Here is a 24,238-nt window from a genome sequence, read left to right as displayed (position 1 = left end):
TTCATCCTCAGGTGTTCAGCTCTGAATCCCAAGGCATGAAACTGTGCCAGGTTGGTCAGTACCAGAGAAGCTGATGGCTTCTGCAACAGCCTACACTAGAACCAGTCTCTGTGGAACAAGCTTCAGGCCCTTGTATTAAGCTGAGGTTGACAGCCTAGACCCAACAGCCCCTCTACTTCAGGGTGAGTTCTTGCTTGCCTGTATCTCCATCAGGGCTGTGCCAGAGACAACAGCAAAGAGTTACTAAGTTTATATCTAGAGGAAATGGCTTAGGGGCCCCAGGCTCTTCCCTCCCTGAAGGCCCTGAGCTCTTTGTACAAATTGGTCTATTCCATCCTCAGAGCTCTATATACCAAGGTAAGGAAAGTGTTTGCTAAGCCACAGGGGGAGGTATACCTCCCCTTTAGTGTGGCCTCACACTAAAATATAAAAATGGCCACACAAGCCTTGTTTCTCATAATTATAAAAGTCCAGTCCAAGGTGGTTTGCTAATCCCAACTCTAGAGAGTGGTTGGCAAAGCACCACCAATTTTTAAAATTCAACAATGAAATCATGAATATATTCTTACTATAGATAATGTGACCATATACCTCATTTGCCCAGAACAGTTCTAATTTATGTCTGGTGTCCCAGAGCAATTAACAGCAGGTATTTTTACTCCAAATTTTTCTGGCTTGGATGGTAAATTATGTAGATGCTCTAATTATAGAGAAGTGTGCTAAGTAAAATGTGGAAGTACTCCATTACATCTTTCTCTTCACCTTCCCAACATCAATACATTTCCCTTTTCAGAAATAACCACTGTTAACTGTTTGGTATGATCCTGCTGGTGTTTGTCTATGCATTGCATTTAAATACATATATGCATATGTACTTTTTAAATGGATATAAGAATTGCATGTTTCTGTCATTTGCTTTTTTTCACTTAGCAATCTGTCTTGGAGAACTTTCCACATCAATATTTATTAGTCGACATTTGAAACAGCTACATAGAATTTCGTAGTATGTAGGACTCATAATTTGCTTTGCCATGACCCTGTTGAGGGACATTGGGTAAAATTCATTTTCATTTCTGCTACAAAAGTGTTACAACAAATATCTCTATGTCGATGTCGCTGTGCGTAACTATGAGCATGTTGGCCTAAAAGTGTACATCTTACTGAGGCATTATCAGTTTATAAGTTCATCTAACAAAATTTGAGAGTGGCAGTTTTCCCACATTTTTGTCAATACTGAATGTAACAACCTTTTATATTTTTGCCAGTTTGGTAGAATAAAAAAAGTTTTACTATTGTTTTAATTTCTACCTTTTCATTTAGTTATTTGAGCAATTTTTCATATTTGTTCTATACATTTTGTTTTGTTTTTCAACTGCGTGGTCACATAATTTGATCACTTTCTATTTTTATTTTGGACACTTTCTATTTTCTCATTAATTACTGGAAATTTCATTATATTCTAAATATAAATTCTACATGTTTGCTATTTGCCTTTTAATTTTTCTATGGTATGTTTTGTCACACATAAATGTTAAACTTTTTGTAGTAAAACAGTTTATATTTTTCATTTTAGCTTTGTAGATTTTTATATTTTCTAAAGACTTCGCTCAACCAAAGATTATAAAAATATAACCTTATATTTTTATAGTTTGGCTTTTTAAATGTATAATTTTGATTGATCTGAGATTTTAAAGGATGTTCTAGGAGACAGCTCATTTTAATTTTTCTAAATAGTAACCAATTTCAACACTATATAGTAAGTTCACCCTTTCATCTATTGATTCGAAATACCACAATAAACATAACCTACATTCTTATTTTCTGTTTCCCTGCCAATAGCACTAACGTAATTCAAGCAGTGTGGTATTGAAAGAGAAATAGAAAAAATAGAATCAATGTAGCTGAAAAGAGAGCAATAATACAAGAATATAATTTATATTATTCTTAGTGTTCTTGGAGCTCTTTTTTAAAATTATTAACAGATTTTAAATTTTACTTAACATTCTGAATCTACTAAGACAATCCTAAGGTTTTCTCCTTTACTCTCTTAATATGACAAATTGCTTTACAGTAGTAAACCAGCTTTGTACTGTTGGGTAAACTTAACTTAGTGATATGTATTTTAATACATCTCTGGATTTAGTTTGCTAGTACAAAGCTTCGCCTACTATAATGTACATAAGAAGATCCTGTAGATTTTGATTAAGTTAAAATTCTGATTCAGTAGATCTGGGATAAAGTCCAAGAATCTGCATTTTTTAAAAAGCTCCTAGGTGCTGCCTATCTTGCATGTACACAAACTAACCTTTGAGTGGTAGGTTTATGATTTTAGCAACCTTTTTTCATAGGGAAAACTAGTCCACATTTCTTCATTTGTATACAGCTTTGGTTTCATGATTATGCTAAGTTTCATAGACTGAATTGGAGAGTGTTCACTTTTATTCTCTACAGAACTATATATACAGTAAACATTTATCAGAATTTGCCTCATGTTTTATATAGGAGATTTAAAAACCACTAATTCAATTTCTGTAATGCTTATAAGACTATTGAGGCTTCCTACTTCCTTCCAAGTGCTGCTTGAGTTGTATCCCACAAGATTTAGTAGTTTTATAATTTTTCAATTTAGAATACATTCCAATTTCCAATATGAATATGACTTCAACCCATAAATTATTTAGAAGATTTTTTTTAATTTCCCAAAATACAGGTGTTTCTAGTTCCTTTTGTTGTCAATACCTTATTTAATTGCACTGTGGTCAAGAAATATGGTTTGTTTGGTGCCTGTCCTTTCAAATACAAAGTTGGTATTATGGCCTTGCATGTGTTCTTTTTATATATATATATCCCATGTGTACTTGAAAAGGTTGTATATTCTGCTTTTGCTACATGAAATGCTTCATCTATGTCAACAGATTGTGTTAAATGTGTTGTTCAGATCATCTATAGCCTGAATATTTTTTGCCCACGTGATCAGTTATTGAGAGTGTTTGATACCTCCCACTACGATGGTAGATGTGTAAACTTCTCCCTGTAGTTCTGTCGAATTTTTATATTACATACTTTTTAGGCTGTTCTATTAGGAACATACAAGTTTAGAATTGTGATATCCCACCTGTGGTGTCAAAATCGGTATAGTATCCCGAGTGATCCTCTTGTTCTCTCAAAATTATTTTCTCCTTAGAGTTAATTTGTCCATGAATGTAGCTACAGTAACTTTTTAAAAATTAGTATTGGCCTAGTACATTTTTAAAATTTTTTTCTAACTTTGAGTATTTTTGTGTTCTTAGAGTTAATGTATCACTTATAAACAGCATATAACTAAATTTTTAAAACCCTGTTCACACATTCTTTGTCCTTAACTGTACAGTTTGGTCTACTTATATTTTTTGTGATTATGTATAGAATTGGATTTATTTCTTCCATTTTATTATGTCCTTTCCATTTATTCTGCATTTTTTAGTCATGTTGTCTCTTCTTTCTTGCCATCTTTTGAATGTATCTTTTTCTTCTTTTCTCATTTCATTCTTTCCCCTTTACTTATCTGGAAATTGTATTATCTAAATCTATTTTTTTATTTGTTACACTAGCTATTCAACATGCATTCTTAACAAAATCAACAATATCAAAGTTATTCATCTTTAAAAGGATTATAATTTGCTATTTCTGTCTAGTTTTGAAAATTCTGAACTGCTTCATTTCTGTTAGCCATGATTTTGTTGTTGTTATCTTTGCAATGAATATTTGTTTAGATGTATTCATATACTAGTGTACCATTCCTTCTGTGATCTGGGACACCTTCAGTTTCGTATCCTTTTCATTAGACTCCCGCAACCTGAAGATGGTTGGTTTTACACAACTCTGGAAATTTTTCAAGCATTATCTCTTCAAATACTGCCTCTCCCCATTCATTCTAATATTTCCTTTTATCATTCCAATTACTCAGCCTCTCCTCCATGTTTGTTAATATTTTAAAAATATTTTCTACCTCTATGTCTCTCAAGGATGCATTTTAAATAAAGTCATGAATTATTTCAATTCATTGATTCTCTCTTCAGCCAGATCTGATTTAATTAAATTTTATTTTTTAGTTTTCAGTGTTAGATACTATATTTATTTCATTTCTAGAAAGTCTTATTTCTGTTTTAAATTTGGTTTGTGGCTCTTTGTAGTCACTTGTTTCCTACTCATATTTTAAAGATTCTCTTTTATTTCCTTAAACATATCCACGTTATTTTGTATTTGGTTTCTAATAATCTCATACCTGAAGTTTTATGGGTCTGTTTCTGGATCTCATTTCTTTCACTTTGTGGGTTTTGCCTAGAAGTACTGATTTTTCTTTGTACTTTATTTATGGGAGTTCTCTCACCCCCAGGTTGAAGTTGGGCTCCTCCAGTGAAAATTAGCATTTGTTTCCACCACTCAGTTTGAGGCACTACCAACTAAGGACTGCTTTAAAAGCTCTGACTGAGGTTTTCTTGAACACATAGGTAGCATGAATTCGATGACTAACCTGCATGAAGTTTGGGTTGTGGTTATAAATTCTTTAGAAAGTTATTTCTTTTCTTATTATTCACTGCCAAGATTGACAGAGACAAGTTTCCTTACAAACAGCTAAGTGAATATATTCTCATGTATGCTTACCAAAAGTGGCCATTTGGGATTCTATTTTATGCAGGTTTCTTCTATTAGACTTTTCATTTTGTATCTCTCTTAGGCTTCATCTCCTTTCCCTCAAAATCTCCATGCAACTATCAAAGCAGATGCTCAAGATCTCCAGAATTGGAAAGAAACCTTTAGGGTAAATCCCACTAGGAAGGTAGTTTGGCTACCATGGTTCATACTTTTACTTCACTTGCAAGCTCTACAGATTTGTTTCTTTTATGCCAACTCAGCCATACATTTATAAAGATGTTTTCAAAATGTTTTATCCAGCATTTCAACTAGTTTGACCAAAAGAATCTTTCAGGGTACCTAATCTGCTGGTTATTTCTCATAGCACCATTTATTTTAACACATGAGGTTTTAGGATAGAGAAGAGATAAACACATGTATTCAGTCTACTGCTCAATCTTTGAGATGTCTCCCTCTGTGTTTTTTAAAAATTTTTTCTTTCTATAACCCTATTGCATAATTAAAGCCATTCATTTAATGAACTTTTATAAGGCATTTGTATGACAAGGGACATTTAAAAATTACCTAATGTGCATGCCTTCATGTTGCTATAATCTGGGAGTGGTGATAGCAAATACAATAAATAACTCATATATAGATTCTTAGTCATTCTTGTTGCTATAACAAAATATCACATATTGGGTAATTTATAATAAATAGAAATTTATTTCTCACAGTTCTCGAGGCTGGGAAGTCCAAGATTAAGGTGCTAGCAGATTCAGTGTCTGCTGAAGGCCTTCTTGCAGCGCCCTCACAAGGTGGAAGGGCAAAAGAGCAAAACAAGACTAGGACACTCCCTCAGCCTCTTTTATAAAAGCACCAATCCCATTCATGAGGATGGAGCACTCATGACTTTATTACTTCCCAGAAGGCCCTCCCTCTTAATACTATCACATATGCATTTTGGAGGGATATATTACATTCAAACCATGGCAACAGGAAAATGTGTGGTGAGTGTTGTAAGAAGTATAAAATAAAGAACTCTAACAGTTAAATGAAGGGAGGATTAATTCCCATTGAAGTTATCATAAAAGTTCAAGAGGAAGTGGCCTTTCACCTGCGATTGAAAATGTCTGAAATATAGTAGGATTTAGTAGTTAAAGAAGTAAAAAGAATTTTCTCAGCAGGAGGAAATATATGGGGCAACTTTGAGAAATTTTAGGAGCACTGTGTAATTAGAGATTAAGATACATGCAAAAGAGTTGTAAAAGATAAGGCCAGAGTAGGATATTGAAACTACAGCTTAATATTACAAGCTAAAGAGTTTCACTTCTTCTCTAGGTGTAGGAAGTCACTAGAGGTTTTGGATCGAAAAATATTAGGATCAGAAGTGTTCTTCATTGAGGGTATTAAGTAGGGTGATACAAATAGATATAAGAGACTGCACTGCAGGATAGCGTATGCATAAAGCGTACCTACCCACTACTGAGTTGGACTAAAGTTCAAATTCCAGCTCTATGATCTCAGGGAAGTTATTTAATCTCTTCATATCTCAGTTTCCTCTTCTTTAAAATAAGGACAGTAATAGTATCTACCTCACAGGATTGTTGTGAGGATTAAAAGAAATATTACATAGTTGCTACTGCATTGTAAATACTTAATAAATATTAGAGTTTCTTATTGCAGAGAAATAATTTGCAGGATTTTACCTAAAGCTACAGATAGTGACATTGCTAACCTATTAGGGTTCCTCACCCATACATTCTAAGATGCAGGACCTATTCTATACTGGACCAGCCACCAATGTGGCACCCTGGGAAACCACAGAGCTTTAAAGGAAGGTACGATTGTGGCCTATACACATACTACATTTCCCTAACACTTACAAGCTAGTGTTAAATGTTTTTTAAAAAATTCCTTTAGACCTCCTGAAATTAGAAAAAGAAAAAAGAGAGAGATCAAAGAAAGTCAGTTTACATTCTCTCTGTTAAATACATGGTTTAAAACCCTGTACTTTTGAAGACTTCCAGTTCCCAGACGAGCATATAAGAAGTTTAGAAGTTACACCATCCTAATGAGTAAAGAGCTGAACAAACTGAAAAATCAACAACTCTTCTTAGATCCATCGTAAGGCAAACCACTGCTGCCCAAAACTGGAGAAATAAAAAGATACAGAGAATCACAGCTTCCTGAATCAGAAACCCATGAGCAGAAATCTCCAGAGGACCCAGTGCTGGGAGAGGAACATCTGAACTGTCATTGATAAAACTGCTGGAGGCTCAGCACAGACAACTCTGAGGGTTAAAAACTGCGGGGGACTCAGTCATAAGGGACCCCCACACTTTTGTGAGTTCTAGCTCCAGGTGATCTATCAGGTTATCACAGTGAAATATCAGAGAAAAATTGCCTAATGCTTCCAGCAGAGGGAGAGGAAAAATAACCATTTTGAAATATAGCAAAGCATTCTGTTCTTAACAAGGCCCCACCTCAGGAGAGGCTATTTTACCAGAGACTGCTACTGGAGTTTTATCAGAGCCTGACTTATGTGGAGGAAGGGAAATCTGCAACTCCAGCCAGCTCTATCCTTTCACGTGATGGAAAGGAAATACCCCACTCCAGCTCTCTAGCCATCCTGTCCCACCAAGCAGGGAAAAATAACTGAGAAGCATTCACTGGTCAAGGGCGCAGTCCAGGAACACAGGCACACCAAAAGGCTGAGACCTAATGATAAAATTGTAGAACACTTCCCCTCCTCTCGCACCTTACCATTCCATCACAAAGGCCTGTTTACTGCAGTTTCTTTTACCCAATATATTACATCCACTTTTCAACAAAAATATTACAAGACGTACTAAAAGGCAAGAAACACAGTTTGAAGAGACTGAACAAGCATCAGAGCCAGTCAGCTATGACAGGAATGTTGAAATTACCAGACAAGCAATTTTTTTAAACTATGATTAATATGCTAAGGGCTTTAATGGAAAAAGTAGACAACATGCAAGAACAGCTGGATCCTGTAAGCAGAGAGGTGGAGAGTCCAAGAAAAAAAACAAAAAGAAAGGCTACAGATCAAAAACACCATAACAGAAATGAAGAATGCTTTCACTGACCTTATAGTAGACTGGACACAGATGAGCAAAGTATCTCTGAGCTTGAGTATATGATAATACGAACTTCCAAAACTGAAAAACAAAGAGGAAAAAGACTGAAACAGAACAGAATATCCAAGAACTGTGGGACAACTTCAAGCTGTGTAATGGGAATATCAGAAGGAAAAGAAAGAAATAAAGGAAAAGAAGCAATATTTGAAGCAATAATAACTGAGAATTTCCCCCAAGTTAATATCAGACACCAAACCCCAGATCCAGGAAACTCTGAGAACACCAACCAAGATGAACGCACGAAAAACTACACATAGACATATTGTGTCCGAACTTCAGAAAATAAAAGATAAAGACAAAATCTTGAAAGAAGCCAGAGGGGAAAAACACCTTATCTCTAGAGGAGCAAAGATAAGAATTATATCTGACTGCTCTTCAGAAATCATCCAAGCAAGAAGAATGTAGCATGAAATATTTAAAGTGTTAAGAGAAAAAAGCCCTCCAACCTAGGATTCTATACTCTGTGAAAGTATCCTTTAAAAATGAAGGAGAATTTTTATCAGATTTTATCTGATTTTTATCAAACAAAAATTCAGGAAATTTGTTGCTAGTAGACCTACCTTGCAAGAAATATTCAAAGAAGTTCTTCAGAGAGAAGGAAATTGATATAGAAGCTCAGATCTATATAAAGAAAGGAGCATCAGAGAATAAATGAAGGTAAAACAAAAACTTCTATTTTTCTTATTCTTAATTGATCCAACAAATAACAGTATGTTTAAAATAATAGCAGCAATATATTCAGACATAGGTGAGATAGATAGATAGATGATAGATAGATGACAGATTTGCTTTTATACATGTGAAGTGAGTGACAGGGATGATGCAAGGGATGAGAGGGACTCTGGGTGACTGTGATGTGTCCGTGTAGGTCCATCAGTGGTAATAAATGTACCACTGTGGTGTAGGATGTCTATAGTGAAGGAGATTGGAGGGCAGCAGTGTTAGAGGGGACTCTCTATATTTTGCACTCAATTTTGCTGTTAACCTAAAACTCTCTGTTACTAATTTTTAAAATTATACTTTTGAAGGATGCATGCAAAGTGAAGTGAAGACAAATTAGATTTTTTGTATATAAACATCAGCTTAGGAAATTTGTATGGAAACTGGTGACTTTCCATAGCTCCAAACAAGTAACATCACAATTTGCTCAACAGAACGACCTTGTTCTACAAATCTATGAATATTATTAAAATAGAGAGTAATAAACTTCCGTGTCACACTATACTGCAAAAAAATAAAAGTTTAGGTATCATTTCTATATACTTTGGAATTTTGTTAGGAATGTCTATAAGTGTCAAAATAAATTAATACATTTTGAGTAGAGAAAATCTTTGGTTTTTAATATTAAGTTTCTTGGGGCATATTTAGATGTCGAAAATCTGGAATTGAAGCAGAGTTCCTTGTCATTCATAAGTTTCTGCTGTAATTTATTTGAGTGACACTACTCTTTTTCTCTTTTCCCCAAAGCAAAAATAATGCCATGATGTTCAGTTTGGCTGCTCAAGCTGATTGACACTGAGTAAATTGTCTCTGAATAAGATGAAAATGTAAATCTTTTTGAAGAAAATAGCAATATAAAAGCTCCCGTGTTTCCCTTTTTCTTTTAAATTGCAGCTTGCAGAAACACTACCTAAATCACATTTTCTTTCCTGCCTGTCACAAAAGAATCTGTTAGCTTGGTCCCCACGTCAGAATCTTAATCCAGCAAAGACTAACTACATGAATTGACCACTGAACAGGAAGCCTACAGCTTCTTATAAACTCAGCCAGGACTCTGTCTTTATGTCATACCAGCAAAATATTCACCCACCCCACATCCCACACCACAGTGGTACATTTGCTACAATTGACGAACCTACATGAACACATCAGAACCACCCAAAGTCCCTCTCATCCCTCCTATCATTCCTGTCACACATTTCACTTGCATAAAAGCAAATCAGAAGGGAATCACCTTTCCGCCATTTTTTTTTCAACTTAGTATTACGTTTACCAAATAGTATTACCACCAGATGGTATCTACCAGTAGTAGAACCACTGTGGTACATCACCAAGCATCAGCAATTATCAAATCATGACCAATCTTCTTTCATCTGTACCCTCACCCGTTTCCCATATTTTTTCATAGCAAATCCTCAACATCATATTGTTTCATCCATAAATATTTCAGCATTATTTCCAAAAAATAAAAACTCCTTTTTAAAAGACATAATAATGCAATTATCACCCCTTTAAGTAATTAACTATAATTGCCTATCATTATAAATCTTCAGTTAATGCTCAAATTTCTAAATGGCTCATAAATATTACATAATGTATTTTACAGTTAGTTTGAATCAAGATCCAAAGAAGGTTCACACATTGTAATTGGTTGATAGATCTCCTAAAGTCTGTTTTCATGTCTGTGTTTCCCGCCCCTCCCCAATTTCCACCCTTGCCTTTATTTGTTAATGCAAATGTGTTTTGTCTTATAAATTTTCCTACAGTCTGGGCTTTGTTGATTGTATTCACATCACATTGTTTAATGTGTTACTCTATTTTCTTTTTCATAAAATGGGCATTTTTATTTTAAAAAAGAATGAAAGGATTGATCAAATTCTGATTTTATTTTTTTTTGAAAGATCATTTCATAGGTAGTTGTGTGCTCTGTCTGGAGGCACGTAATGTCCCATTTTTTTCTCTTTTTGTGATATTAGCAGACTTTGATGGTCAATTCTTAGATCCATTGACTCATTAGGGGTTTCTTCATTTATAGCTGGGGTAGTCCTATAAAAAGGTAATTCCTTTTAATCAATTTTTGTTACCCCATGGTACAATTTTTATAGGAAACACAGAACAAATGCTTAGTTCTTTCCCTTTACTAGCTTTCAAAATGATTATTTTTTTCATTAACATCCTTCATCCGTGACCCATTAGAGGTGTTTTTCTTTTGTTAGCATTACTATGAAGTAAGGGTTTTAAACATATTTGATATGTTTTAGTCCATTGCAATTATCCTTTTTAATGCTCAAATTGCCCCATCCTTGTGATGGGAATCTCTTCAAGGAATATCTTCTGAATCCTTCTGATGTGATCCTAGTAGTCTTTGATAGTGTCCTTGCTATCTGGTATGACAAGATATAAATTTCTGCTGCAGACCTACAAGCATCCATTGCATCAAGGAACCCTGGTTTCTTTTGATGGGAAATGATATTATTTCAGCATCACAGTCTGGGCTTAACGGTGTTCATTGTTTGTGGTTTGTTATTGTTTCTAGGCCATTTCAATGGACAGATCTAGGAAGTGTGTGTGTGTGTGTGTGTGTGTAAATTAAACACTTTTTGAGTTCAAATTCATACTTACAATTTGAATTCAGGACTACAAGGTTAATTAACCTATATTTTAACTGGATTTCCTTTCTTTCATGCCAAATTTCCCATTCTCAAAACACCAGAAAATCCTGTTATTTTTAGTAAAAAGCAACAACAAAGTGACTTTATGACACTTGGTATTTCAAGAGAAATGAAATATTCAGGTGAAACAGGAAACATGGTTTTCATCCATACTAATTATTGCCACTGATTAAATGGAAAGATGATAAATTAGCTTATCATTCAAGGAGAAGCTAATGCTTAGAAACTAAAATGTACTTTATACCTAGATTAAAGATTCAATATAAGTGGAGGTTGCTCTATGGTGAAAGAGAATAGATGAGTCTATACTTGTTAAGACATTCAAAAACACTTTTCCAAGTTATATTAGAGGCTCATAGGTGTCTGTATTGAGAAAAATAAACACTTTTGATCACTCCTTTGCAGCCATCCATAACTCAGGCTCTGTGAAAAATGTTTTGTTTCTAGACCTAGATACCCCTGGCATGTTTCATTCGTATGGGATGACTCCAGGGCATGTTCAACCCAATTGTTCCAAACCCATGGAAATCTGCAAGTGACAAGGAAAATAAGATCCCAGTAGAGCAAGTCAGGTTTATTTTCCTGAAAGTGCCCTGCACTTTCAGCCTGTCCCATCAGTAGACACTAGAGAGGCCAATCCATTTTAAGGCTCATCAGAGCTCTGAAACGAGCCACCGTATAAATAAGGATAAACCCAGTCTCATTTCTGAGAGCCCTTAGAACATTTCCATATCTCCTCATAATCATATAAGTAACTGTCTTGCAAACTAAAAATGTGACAGTAGATCTTCAAGGAAATGCTGTGGCCACACACAGGAGAGAAACAGGATCAGGGGGATACAAGAGACCTCCATGGAACAGGAGCATAATTTTAGGGGAACTCATTCATTCATTTATTCAACTGCTTATTGAATGCCCACCCACTCACTCTGTACCTTGATACTGTCTCACAGTAGACCCAAATACATCTGGTTTCAAATCCTGAAGCAAGCCCACTACATTTGTGGCCTTTGGCAAGTTACTAAGCCTCTGTGCCCTAATTTTTCCATCTGCACAATCAGGCACTAATGCCTGTCTCAAAGAGTTTCTGAAGTTAAATAGGGAAAAGACCATACAAATTGCCTAGCACAGTGCCTGTCTCACAGTAGACCCAAATAAATCTGGTTTCAAATCCTGGAGCAAACCCACTACGTTTGTGGCCTTTGGCAAGTTGCTAAGACTCTGTGCCCTAACTTTTCCAACTGCATAATCAGGCACTAATGCCTGTCTCGAAGAATTTCTGGAGTTAAATAGGGAAAAGACCATATAAATTGCCTAGCACAGTGCCTGGCAGATACACAGCATTGCAGGAAACTTGCCTTGCCTACCCAAAGAGCTTCACTTTTCTCTTAGAGGAGAGAAGAAGGAGAGAGAGGGAAGGTGAGAGGGTAGAGGACTTGAGAGATGAAGATGTAAAGGGTTATTGCAGGGAACCAGAAAATAAGTGGGCAGACTCAAGTGAAATAATTGTCTAGGGCTCTGAAAAGCCAGCACAAAAAGGTTTGGTCAATAGGTTTGTTTTTAGGTATTTGAACAGGGAGGTGGACAGTGGAGGTTTTCCCAGCTCACTTAATTTTGCATAGATAACTTGGTGAATTAGAATTTCTTAATTGACAGAAAGTCTCCACATATGTGTTTGCAGGAGAGAGTGAGTGGAGTGGGGGTAAGGCAGGTAAGGAGAATCTGTTAAAATGTGAGATTCACTTCTGAGAATAATCGTTCTTCTTCTCCAGTGGGAAGTGAGTTGTCAAATTTAAGAACAATTTCTCTGAAAGAAAATTCGCCTCTGCTCTTTCCCACACCCTTACCCTTATTATTTGGCTTTGCAAGCATCCCCATGATATAGGCTTATAAATTTAGTTTATCTCTCCCTTAGCCTGGTATTATACCACTTTACTGCTTCTTTGGGGCTGAGACTCTAAAATTTGGGTCAAATGTTCCATTAAGTTAACCACTTTAGAATACCAATAACACTCCTGCAGCACTTTTCATCTTCATAGTGGTTCACAAACATCTCCTTCTTCACTAATGAAGATGAGTCGAATATCTTATAGCATCTAAAACCAAAGCTATTTAATCATTGTCTGATGTGGGAAAGTGAGACAAAATGCAAGACCAACAAAAAAGTATATTACATTTCAAACTTGCTGATTCAAACTTTTGAAAAATTCTTTGAACATGCAGGCAGAACTTATGCCACAAAATCCTAGTTTTTGTAATGAAAATGGCCATAAGCATAATAGCAACATTGCAGGGGTATTTTTAGCTCTTCATATTTTATAGAGTGCTTTTCAATTCATTATTTCATTTGATCTTCATGAAAACCCATGAGAAGAAAAGGAATTATTATTCACATATTTTAGACAAGGCCTATTGTGATTAATTCACATCCTCAAGTTTCCAGTTACTAAAGATTTGTGCTGGGACTAGAACCCCAAACTTCACACTCCAAGTCCGAAGTTCTTTCCACGAGGTTTCCTACCTGTGCTGTGCAGTAACTGGAGGTTCCACTGGGGCCCCTCAAAGGATGGGAGAATGGAGCAGGATGTGTGTGTTCCCTTCTCTTTCAACTAGAGCAGCTCCACAAGTATATTGCATTTGGGGCTTCCACATGGATTTCTCCAGTTCAGTTTTATTGCACAGAGCGTGCAGCATCTCCTCTACTGTTCATGATCCAGCCGGACTGTGAGCTGCATTCTGAAATTATTCAACAGGCCTGCAAAGCTCCATTAATGGCAGGAGCAGTTGCATACTATAATCTCTCCCCCTTGCCTGCCCACAACCTTGCATCTTTAACACCAGCTAGCTGTTCTGGGCCAGTAGAGCCATCCGATGGCCTTTGGATGCACCAACTCTTCCTTGACTTTATTTTCTTCTATGTGAGACATAGCGTGTTTCCTCTTTTACCACTGGACATTTTTACCTTTGAGGGTCCCTGATTCATCACAGAGGCCCAGGGGGTTCTTCCAGATCAGAACCCTCTTGCCATGGTGATGCTGGTGCCTAACACACTTGTGCAGCCAGCGCTGTTGAAGACACAAACACTCATACACTCATTCTTTAGCAAATTATTCCATTCCTAAAGAGATGCTCTATGTCTTCCTTTGTCTTCTTTCTTCTCCCTTGCACTCTTCATTTTCCCTCTCTTGTGTCTTTCCATGAGCACAAAACAATCAGAACATAGATGACAAGCACAATACCAGGTACTCAGTATCTGAAAAAATTGAAGCCATTACTTCTGAAGGGAAATTAAGCAAGATAAATATCAAGTAGCAAGTGACGACATTTTTTAAAGAGCCTTCAGGTACAGAATCATCGCAAGTCTTCAGTCATCTATAATCACTCACTTTTTACAAGCATGCCTTGAGAACTCATTTCTCCTTTTCATCCTTCAAAATTCAACTCAAAGGTCAGTTCCTGCAAATGTTTTACTGACATCTCTGGACAGGCTCCATCGCCCCTTCTGATGTCTCCTCCAGAAATTTGAACACACCTTTTACTACAGCACTTTACACATTATATTTGCTTATTTATGTGTCTGTATCTCACACTAAACTAAGAACTGGTTTTTGGTTTGCTTTGCTTCATCCTTTTTTTCAAGCAGTTAATATACAGCCTAGCTGAGCACATTGCAGATGTACAATTTTTTATTGTTGTTGATGAATGTGAATTTAGTTAATTAAATGATCACCCAGGATTCAAGAAAAAACAAGCTCATTCTTACTCATTTTAATTCTATTTTTGGAATAGAATTGCTTTCTACTGTTCTTCACTGAAATTTGAAGTGTATATTTTTTTGCTGTCATATGAGTTGTATAGATTTTGCTGACAAACTTAAGAATCTTAATTTATAAATTGTTTGTGTGGAAAAATACATTTTACCTTCTAAAATGTTCAAGCATACACAAAGAAAAAAGTGGAGTTTTGTCCATAACTAGTATATCACATTTTCCAATATCTCACATATACTATGAAGGTGGGAGGGAAAATCTCAGTACTTTGCTTTTCATATAAAAGCCTCTCTCTCTCTAATTCTGTTTCTCTCTTCCTTTTCCCTGATGTCTGCCTTGTCCCTGCCCCCGGATCTTTACCTCATTTAGAGAATTCATCTCATTCTCTTCAGTCTTCCAAGGTTTACAGTTTGGTTTTCTGTTGTATACTTTGTGGTCTACCTTGAATCTGTTATTCACATATTTTCCCCTGTTGAATCCAGTTGTTAGAGGATGAGCACTATGCACCTTTCATTATTGATTTTTTACAACGGGATTTTAAGTATAATATTGAAATATGGGGGATATTTTGGTTTCAGATAGGAATAGCTCCTAGTTCCTCATCATTTGCCATCTAAGCACAAAGCAGACAAGGTCCAAATTTCAGCCTTCACACTCTCTTTTCTCTCTTTCCCATCTTCCATTCTTTTCTCCAGAGATGAGGAGAAATGACATAATCAGGTCAATAAGACATTTGTTTTCATCTTGATTGTTCTTGTCTGGGTGCTTAATTATGAGATGTCAATTATTCAACACTCTAAAGAGCAGTCTTCTGAGCACAAAACGTTTTAGTCGTCTCGTATTAAAAGTGCTTGTTTTCTGCTTTTAGGCTACAGTGGTGGCTGTGTTGCCATGCGAGGAAGGCATCCACCTGGTCGCTGGGAAGTGAAGCACTGTCGGCACTTTAAGGCAATGTCCTTGTGCAAGCAGCCAGTTGAAAATCAGGAAAAAGCAGAGTATGAAGAGAGATGGCCCTTTCACCCCTGCTATTTGGACTGGGAGTCAGAGCCTGGTCTGGCCAGCTGCTTCAAGGTGATACCAAGGTTACGTGGACATTCTTAACAGGACCAACACTATTTTAATTTGATCCATGTATCCCAAATTCCTTTATTCCAGGACCTTTTTTTTTTTTTTTTTCCAGAACAGTGCCTGACAGACAGCAGGTGCTTAATCAACATTTGTTGCCTGTCTCTATCCTTTCAATCATATTCCAAATAATTTTTAAATAAAAAAAATTGACACATCTTGGTGATATTGAAGGCTTCCTCATGAAGATTGATATCTGTTAAGCAGAAATACCATGCACAGGGCCAGGCGCAGTGACTCACGCCTGTAATCCCAGCACTTTGGGAGGCCAAGGCAGGCAGATCACTTGAGGTCAGGAGTTCCAGACCAGCCTGGCCAACATGGTGAAATCCCATCTCTACTAAAAATAGAAAAAGTAGCCAGGCATGGTGGCATGCACCTGTAGTCCCAGCTACTTAGGAGGCTGAGACAGGGAATGGCTTGAACCCGGGAGGCAGAGGTTGCAGTGAGCCGAGACTGCGCCATACAACTCCATCCTGGGTGACACAGCAAGTCTCTGTCTCAAAAAAAAAAAAAAGGAAAGGAAAGAAAAGAAATACCATGCACTAATATTAATCCCTGGAAGGAGGGCACCATGCTCTGGTTATCACTCCTGGGGGAGGACTCTAAACACCTAACCAGTTTCTGCATAAGTTCCTAGCTCTGACAGGAGGTTTTGCACAAACTTGGCTGCCAGAGTATGAATCTGGTGAGACAGAATTCCCACACAACAAGATGGGCAAAGTAACTTTATTACAGGTTGAGTACTCCTTTTCTGAAATGCTTGGAACCAGAAGTGCTTTAGATTTCAGATTTTTTTTTTTTAATATTTGCATCATACTTACCAGTTGAGCATCCCAAATCTGAAAATTCAAACTCCAAAATGCTCTAGTGAGCATTTCCTTTGAGTGTCTTGTCACCGCTCAAAAAGTTTTGGATTTTGGAGCATTTTGGAGTTTGGATTTTTGGATTTGGGATGCTCAACTTGTATTCACAGATAGGCAGCAAGAAGCAACCGAAGCCTAGGATCCATGGTGAGCCATTCCCCAAAGGCTCAGGAAAGCACCCCCAGGAAGATGGAATCTTGTCTGCACATGCCCCACTTTGCATGACAGCTGAGGGCTCCCCGAAGTGCTTCTCTCTGGGTTTTATATCCCAGGTGCCACCTGAATCACTGAGCAAAAGTATTACAAGACATCCTGTTCTAGGAGGGATAAGGACAGTTCCTTCTTATCTCAGGCCATTGCACTCTTGGTACACTCTGCCTGAGAATTGCCAAGAAAAAGAGGAAGAGCTGGGTCAGCAAGGGTCATCTGGGGACCTGTCCTCCCGCAATATTGAGGCCCCAGTCAATATTGTTCATACACTAAGTGAAAGAGCAGACACTCACAGGGTGTTAAATGGTATAATTTCATATTGTTTGTAAACCAACAAATAAAGTTTTTATTATTGAATGATACAATTTTACTAATAAGGATAGCTTTTGCAGCTTGCCAGACACCTGAAGATCAAACAAATTAATGCATGTGGTTGATTCGTATGTGTATATATGTGTGTGTGTGTGTGTGTGTGTGTTTATATAAGTGAAGAAATTTCTATTTTTAAAATCAGCTTTAGATCCTACATTTAAATTAGTTCCTACAATCTTGTCAGAAACACATTTTTTGAAATATGATTTTTAAAAATGTTTGGTGGTTTTGTCTTGGTTTATTTTACAAATAGGGGTTCACTAAATCTTGGGAAAAAGTTCCCTAGCATCTCTGCACAGGCAGAGCAGAATGAAGACAGACTCTATCTCTGGAACTGTTGTAGCTTGTAGATGGCATGAAGCAGCTGTGAATGTGCTCGATTTAAATTGTACACATGTATAATCCTACATTACATTCATAGAATAATAGGCCCAAAAGTGGCCTTGCCCAGTAATAAGTTAAACCTTAGAGATGAGTAAACTGAGGCCTGTGAAATGTAGTGATTTGCCCAAGATCACGATTATTTACTGACAGAGTTGGAATAAATCCCTGGTTTAGGACTTCTGGTCTGGTGCCTTTTCTACTATATATCACCCTGATATGTCAACAAATGCATGGTGTGTGTGACAGGCAAAGCGGTAGGATTTATGAGCTTAGAGTGATTCGGGAAGAGGTTCCCAGAGGAGGCAAGTTTTGACATATGATTTAAAAGATGGAAAGGTTGTGCTGTGGTCCACAGGACTTGGAAAGCTATTCGTTCTGGTCTCAGCAAATAAGAGCCTGGTGAGGGCTGGCCACAGAGTGTACCTGTCTGGCATCAGAGGCTCAGGCTTAGTGCCAGGCAGTTAAAAATAAGAAGGGTACAGAGGACTGGGATTGCAAGCTCTGGGTCTTCAGTCCCTTTCCCCAGTCTTAAATAAAGCCAACAGAAGACTTCCATTCAGCTGGCTTCTTCCTGACACCGTGAAGACTGCCGAGAAGCAGCAGAGATTTTAGGCACAGCTGAACCACTGCACTGCCAGTTCAACTAAGATCCAAAGACTCTAGAAATAGAGCTACCCTAGGTCCCAGGTCTCATTTCTCATTTCTTGCCCTGGGTCAGCCAGAGTAATGATCAATATGCTAATTCTAATCTGTCAGAAGGCAATCTGGTGGGATGGAAGTTTATGGACTCTGGAAGCAAGGAATTGTAGGTCTAATTCTAGCTCTGCCAGTTTATAGCTGTGTGACCTAAAATTCTTAACCTCTCTTGGCCTGACTTTATTTATCTCTTGACAAATATTTACTGAGGGACAAGTACATGCCAGTCACAGAAGATTTAAGGTGAAAAAAAATTCTTCAAAAAGCTCATTTATAAAACTGAGTTTATTATATTCTTCTCAGAAACTTGTTATGAGGATAAAAGGAACTAATAGTTTTATGATGACTAGGCACATTCTAATTCAGTAAATATTACTTCCTCCCACTAGATCAAGCTCTTTATAAATAATAATGATGATTATATTAATATTACTGTTACTTTCTTGAACAGAGTTTAACAACCTGACTTGATCTATAACAATGTTAATTTATTTTCTTTTACTATACAGGTATTTCATAGTGAAAAAGTTCTGATGAAAAGAACATGGAGAGAAGCTGAAGCATTTTGCGAAGAATTTGGAGCTCATCTTGCAAGCTTTGCTCATATTGAGGAAGAGAATTTTGTGAATGAGCTCTTATATTCAAAATTTAATTGGTAAATACTTGTTAATTATGAAAAATTACAGTCAAATATTCTATCTCCCAGTAATGGCTTCTGAGGGGTGAGTATCCCAAGTAGTTGTTTAAAATTCCCATATTTGTATTACACCCAAAGCCAAGAAAAGTAAACATACATATAGTTTTATGTTTATCTTGTACCAGGTTCTCATTTCATAAAACAAAGTGACAATTGTTTAGATATTTGAAATCTTTTCTTTGTGCCTCAAGTCAGAACCGTAGAGCCTTCCTGCCAAACTCAGGAATTATCTACCCCACTGGTTTTCAAAGTGTTGTGGAAGGATCCCAAGAATCCTGGAACCCCAGGAGTATGAGAGGGCCACGTAGGCAGAGCTCCCAGTTCCTTCCACGCCTCACCAGAGCGGCTCCGACCAACTCCACTGCTAATTATTTTGTATATAATTGGAGCCTATGTAAGATTTTGTTTGGAAAAAAAAAAAAGAGTCCCAGTAATTTTTTTTTTAATTCCAACCCAACCTCCTAAGTTTTCATTTGAGGAAACAAGCGTTCCCTTATCTGTATCCATCTTGCAAGTTTATAGAACCTTGAATTCAGTGGAGTTAGAAACTCAAGCTTAAATTGTAAGAACTCTAAACGGTCTTGTGCTACCTCCCACCATATACCGTGGTCATCCGCTGTCTGCATAATTCCTTCCAGTTTCAGAATGCTTCTTATTTGGGAGAAAGCCCATTCCATTGCAGAAGGCTGGTTTCAAAGAGCAGTTTTCTAATAAGCCAGAAATCTGCCTCCCCTCAGTTTGAGCTAGAGCAAATACAGATCAAATCTACTCTATTTTCAAATATTTGAAGACAGTCATCTTGTCTCCTTCCTGTGAGCCCCCATCCCTGACTTTGGCCTCTCACTTTGGAATGTTCTTGTCAGTCAGCCTGCATTGTGAGAGTATCTTCTGTGGAAGGGGCACAGTTACATGCATAGCTGGTTGGATAATTCAATAGACATGACAGACAAAATCCTGCCTCTGAGGATGTTGTGATCTGCACACCTCCATGACTCTGTATATTTATTTAATGAAAACAACCATAATAATAGGTACTCTGCTTCAAGCTCTGGAAATCTAGAGTCTCAATGAAACACTGGCCTGAATCCCAGAGAAAAATCCCGTACTATTTTTTCAGGAAAATTCTGGCCTTTCCCACAAGTTTCCTTGTAGGACATTCCCATAAAAAGATTAACATGCAACATCTATCAAATTATTCGTCTTCCACATCTACAACAATGACGTTACAGCTGGGAGTTTTTGACATCTCTCCATGTGAGTCTTGTGCAGCATTCTGCAGGGAAGGAAGGAGATTTTATGGTCAAATATGTTTGCAAAACAATGTACAATCTTGGAGATTTGCCATGTACATTAGCATCGTAAAGGGTTCTAGAAGGAAGCACTTTCTTTGACCGTAAATCCCTTTTTTAAGAACGCTTATTGACATCCCACAGAACTGCTAGTCCCTATGGGAAATGCTGACATGAGGCCATGACTCAGGAACCTGGCTGCTCATCACACTTGGTCGGGACACCTTTTAATACAGAGCTTTCTGGCCTCACACCAGAGCTGCTGAGTCAGACTCTCTGAGTCTGAAGAAAAGTTTAAGAAGCTTTCTGGCTAATTGGATTATCAGCCAGGTGTGAGGCCACAAATCCAAGGGATAGGCGATAGTCTCCATTGTTCAAAGTTACATTTTGCTTCATTACTTTAGCTTCCTTTAAAACATATTTGCATATTCTATCCTTGCATTTTAGTGAGGTTTGCCATATGACAACCACACACACGCTGCTTCCCAGTTTGCTTTAAGATCAAATGTCACTGTCATTTCTGTTTATGTAAGTTCTCATGCTTGAAATGTCTAGCAGAATTTAGTCCCAAGCTAAATCATGGATCTTCAATATCTGATCACAAAAGTCATATAATATGAGCCAGGCACAGTGGGTCACAGCACTTTGGGACACCAAGGTGGGAGGAACACTTAAGGCCAGGAATTCAAGATCAGCCTAGGCAGCATAGTGAGACTCAGTTTCTACCAAAAATTTTTCAAAATTAGCTGGGTGTGGTGGCCACACCTGTAGTCCCAGCAAAACCTAGTTCAAAGTTACAGTGAGGTATGATTGTGCCACTGCACTCCAGCCTGGGCAACAGAGCGAGAACTGTCTTTAAAGAAAATATTTAAAAATTCTTGACTGGGCACGGTGACCCACACCTGTAATCCCAGCACTTTGAGAGGCCAAGGCAGATTGCTTGAGCCCAGGAGTTAGAGAACAACCTGGGCAACGTGGTGAAACCCCATCTCTAGCAAAAAATACAAAAAAATTAGCCAGGTGTAGTGGCACACGTCTGTAGTCCCAGCTACTCAGGAGACTGAGGTGGGAGTATCAATTGAGCCCAGGAAGAGGAGGTTGCAGTGAGCCAAGATTGTGCCACTATACTCCAGCCTGGGCGACAGTGTGACCCTGTCTCAAAAAAAAATTATCAATAACTGTGTATGTTTCAGTTTATTCCCAGACTACCACAGAATTCAGTCAAATCTGATGCTTAATTATAGCAAACATACCAGATCTCATAGTTAGCAGGTATAGCAGGTATGCTGCTTTTCCTTCCCATGGCACTGCTTTTCTATTTCTATTTTATTAATCAGACACACACACACACACACACGTATGCACATACATGTGTGTTTATTAAATATTATACAATTTCAGGAAACTGATGAAGAGAAAGTAAATACCATTTCATCTTCCAGGAGCCAGTATATAGCAGGAAAGACATAGAACTCTGAATTCAGTGAGGAAAGAAAAAGGTCACAACACCGGGAGAGTGACATGGATTTTCAGCCTATGCCATGGAGATTAATGTGCTTGGCTTAAACTGAAGGTGGCCATTCTCACCTTCTCCCAGCCTTAAATGTAAGGTAGTATCATCATGACAATGACCAACTGGGCACCAGTGATCTCTTGGATTTCTAAGCTGAATTTGAATTTAATTTGTGTCATCCAGGCAGAGTAGCTGACATATCTGAGAAGGAATTCCTTGCTTCTCTGCACGAAGGAAAATAAAGTATCTGTCCTGACATCTGAATATTTTAAATCTTTGATTCTTCAAAATTATTCTTAGAAAATTATCTTAGTGAGATGGTTCATTGCACAGTTAGGCTTTATTACTCGATTTATTGAGTACTCTGTGGACATATTTGTACTCTGCCTCATAGAAGGGAAGGTGATTCTCTGTGGAGCTTCTCACCAAGTATAAACCAATGGTGACGACTGAAGTTAATGTACCATGGCTCTGGGTGACTGGCTTTAGAATTATTTATGTTGATATCTGAAAAAACCCAAAACCTACTGTGTACCTTTTATTCAATGAAGATGATGGTGGTTGGCTTTCAGAGAATACATGAGCGTTTAACAAAAGAACAACAAATCAAAGCATAGTAAAGTAGAATAAATAGTATAGTGAAGTAGCAAACACACAGTAAAGTAGTGAAAGGTCCTCTTGGCTAGAGATGTTCCAAAGTTTCTTACCAATTTTCTTTTCATGTGTTCTTGTCCTGACTGAAAGGCTTTGCTATTCCTGATGAGAAACTCATGTTCTCATTAAAAGCTGACTTTTCCCCAACTGTATATCACCTGTAAGCAAACCACACAAACCAAGAGAAATAGAATGTGAGGCTTATTCTTCTCTCAGTTCATGTCACAGCACAGGGTTTTGCACATTTAAAATGTTCAATGCTTGTTGACTTGATCAATCCTGCCAGTAGCATCAGCTGTTTCCTGCATACATAAATATTTTTAAATGTTTTTTGAACTTTTCACATAATGCTGTAAATTTTATGGGAAAGGCAAAGCTTTTGTTTCTTCTCTTCACAGGACAGAAGAAAGGCAGTTCTGGATTGGATTTAATAAAAGAAACCCACTGAATGCTGGCTCGTGGGAGTGGTCTGATAGAACTCCTGTAAGTCTTTTCAAACTGGAGAAAAGGGATGGATTCAAAACAAGTGGGCCTGGAACCACTTGGTAAACCAACCAAGAGAACCTAGAAATGATGGCCAGAGCTCCCATGACAAAACTGCACCAGACCTTGGTACCAGGAGAATTATTTGGCAAGGTCCTGGGAAATCTTTGCTAGCCATGTTGTTCTGAGGCCATTGTACAATTTCAGCCTGAAAAAGTATCAAAAACCTCCAAAAAGTCTCCCCAAACCATCCTGAAAAAGAATAAAAAACCTCTAAAAAGTCCCCCCAAACCATCTCCCATATGAAGAGTCTCTCTGGCAGAGAAGCAGCTATTCTTTAAAATAACACAAGACTCCCTTTACCCTATACCTCCCTATCCTGCATAGCACCTGATTGTCTGAGTATGGGAACCTTGTCCATGTCATAATGAAATGAAGATTATTTTGGAGAATGATTTTTCATTTATCTCACTCTGAAAGGACAGTAATGCAAGTTTTAGAAATATCACCTTCTAGAGCAAGTTATTCCAGAAGGAAAAAAAAAGTATTGCTTTTCATTCATTCCCATACTTGCAAACCTCTATGAAGGACACAGAGAACTCACTATTGCATTTTTTTTCAGTTTAAATGGGTAATTCTCACATTTTTCTCAAAATGACAGGGAAAAAACTGAAGTAGTATCCTAGATTGAAGTGGGATCCATCCTACGGCACATGAAAAATCACATTATTCACTTTCACCTGTGAAATGGGGAGACTCCTAAGAGCCTGCAGTGAGAATTTAATGCAACTGCTGTTTATTGAGTCCTTATACTGTTCTAAGCGCTGAGCTGAATGCACTCCTACATGATGTCATTTCATCCTTACAACAACTCAGTACCATGGGTATTAGAATGATTAAGTGGTTTGCCTAAAATAATATATAGGAGAGCCGGGATTTGCACACAGGTTGTCTGACTCCAAAGTCACAATGTTATAATAGCTCATGGTTGGCAAAATACCAGTATCCAAAC

At 37.4% G+C, this 24,238-nt stretch overlaps 1 protein-coding gene across 5 annotated transcripts in view; it reads left to right on the top strand.

The window, feature by feature from the left end:
* Positions 1 to 24,238, top strand: part of PLA2R1 (phospholipase A2 receptor 1) — a 127,500-nt gene that overhangs the window by 57,731 nt on the left and 45,531 nt on the right. For all 5 annotated transcript variants that reach the window (XM_024242963.3, XM_054548672.2, XM_024242964.3 and 2 more), the window contains 3 exon segments: positions 15,806 to 16,008; positions 19,100 to 19,245; positions 23,142 to 23,226. In XM_024242963.3, coding sequence (XP_024098731.3) covers positions 15,806 to 16,008; positions 19,100 to 19,245; positions 23,142 to 23,226 — 434 coding nt within the window.

This window comes from Pongo abelii, chromosome 11 (assembly GCF_028885655.2).
Source record: "Pongo abelii isolate AG06213 chromosome 11, NHGRI_mPonAbe1-v2.0_pri, whole genome shotgun sequence".
NCBI classification, from domain to species: domain Eukaryota; kingdom Metazoa; phylum Chordata; class Mammalia; order Primates; family Hominidae; genus Pongo; species Pongo abelii.
Note: the sequence above shows the minus strand (reverse complement) of the source record. Positions and strands in the feature narration are given on the sequence as shown.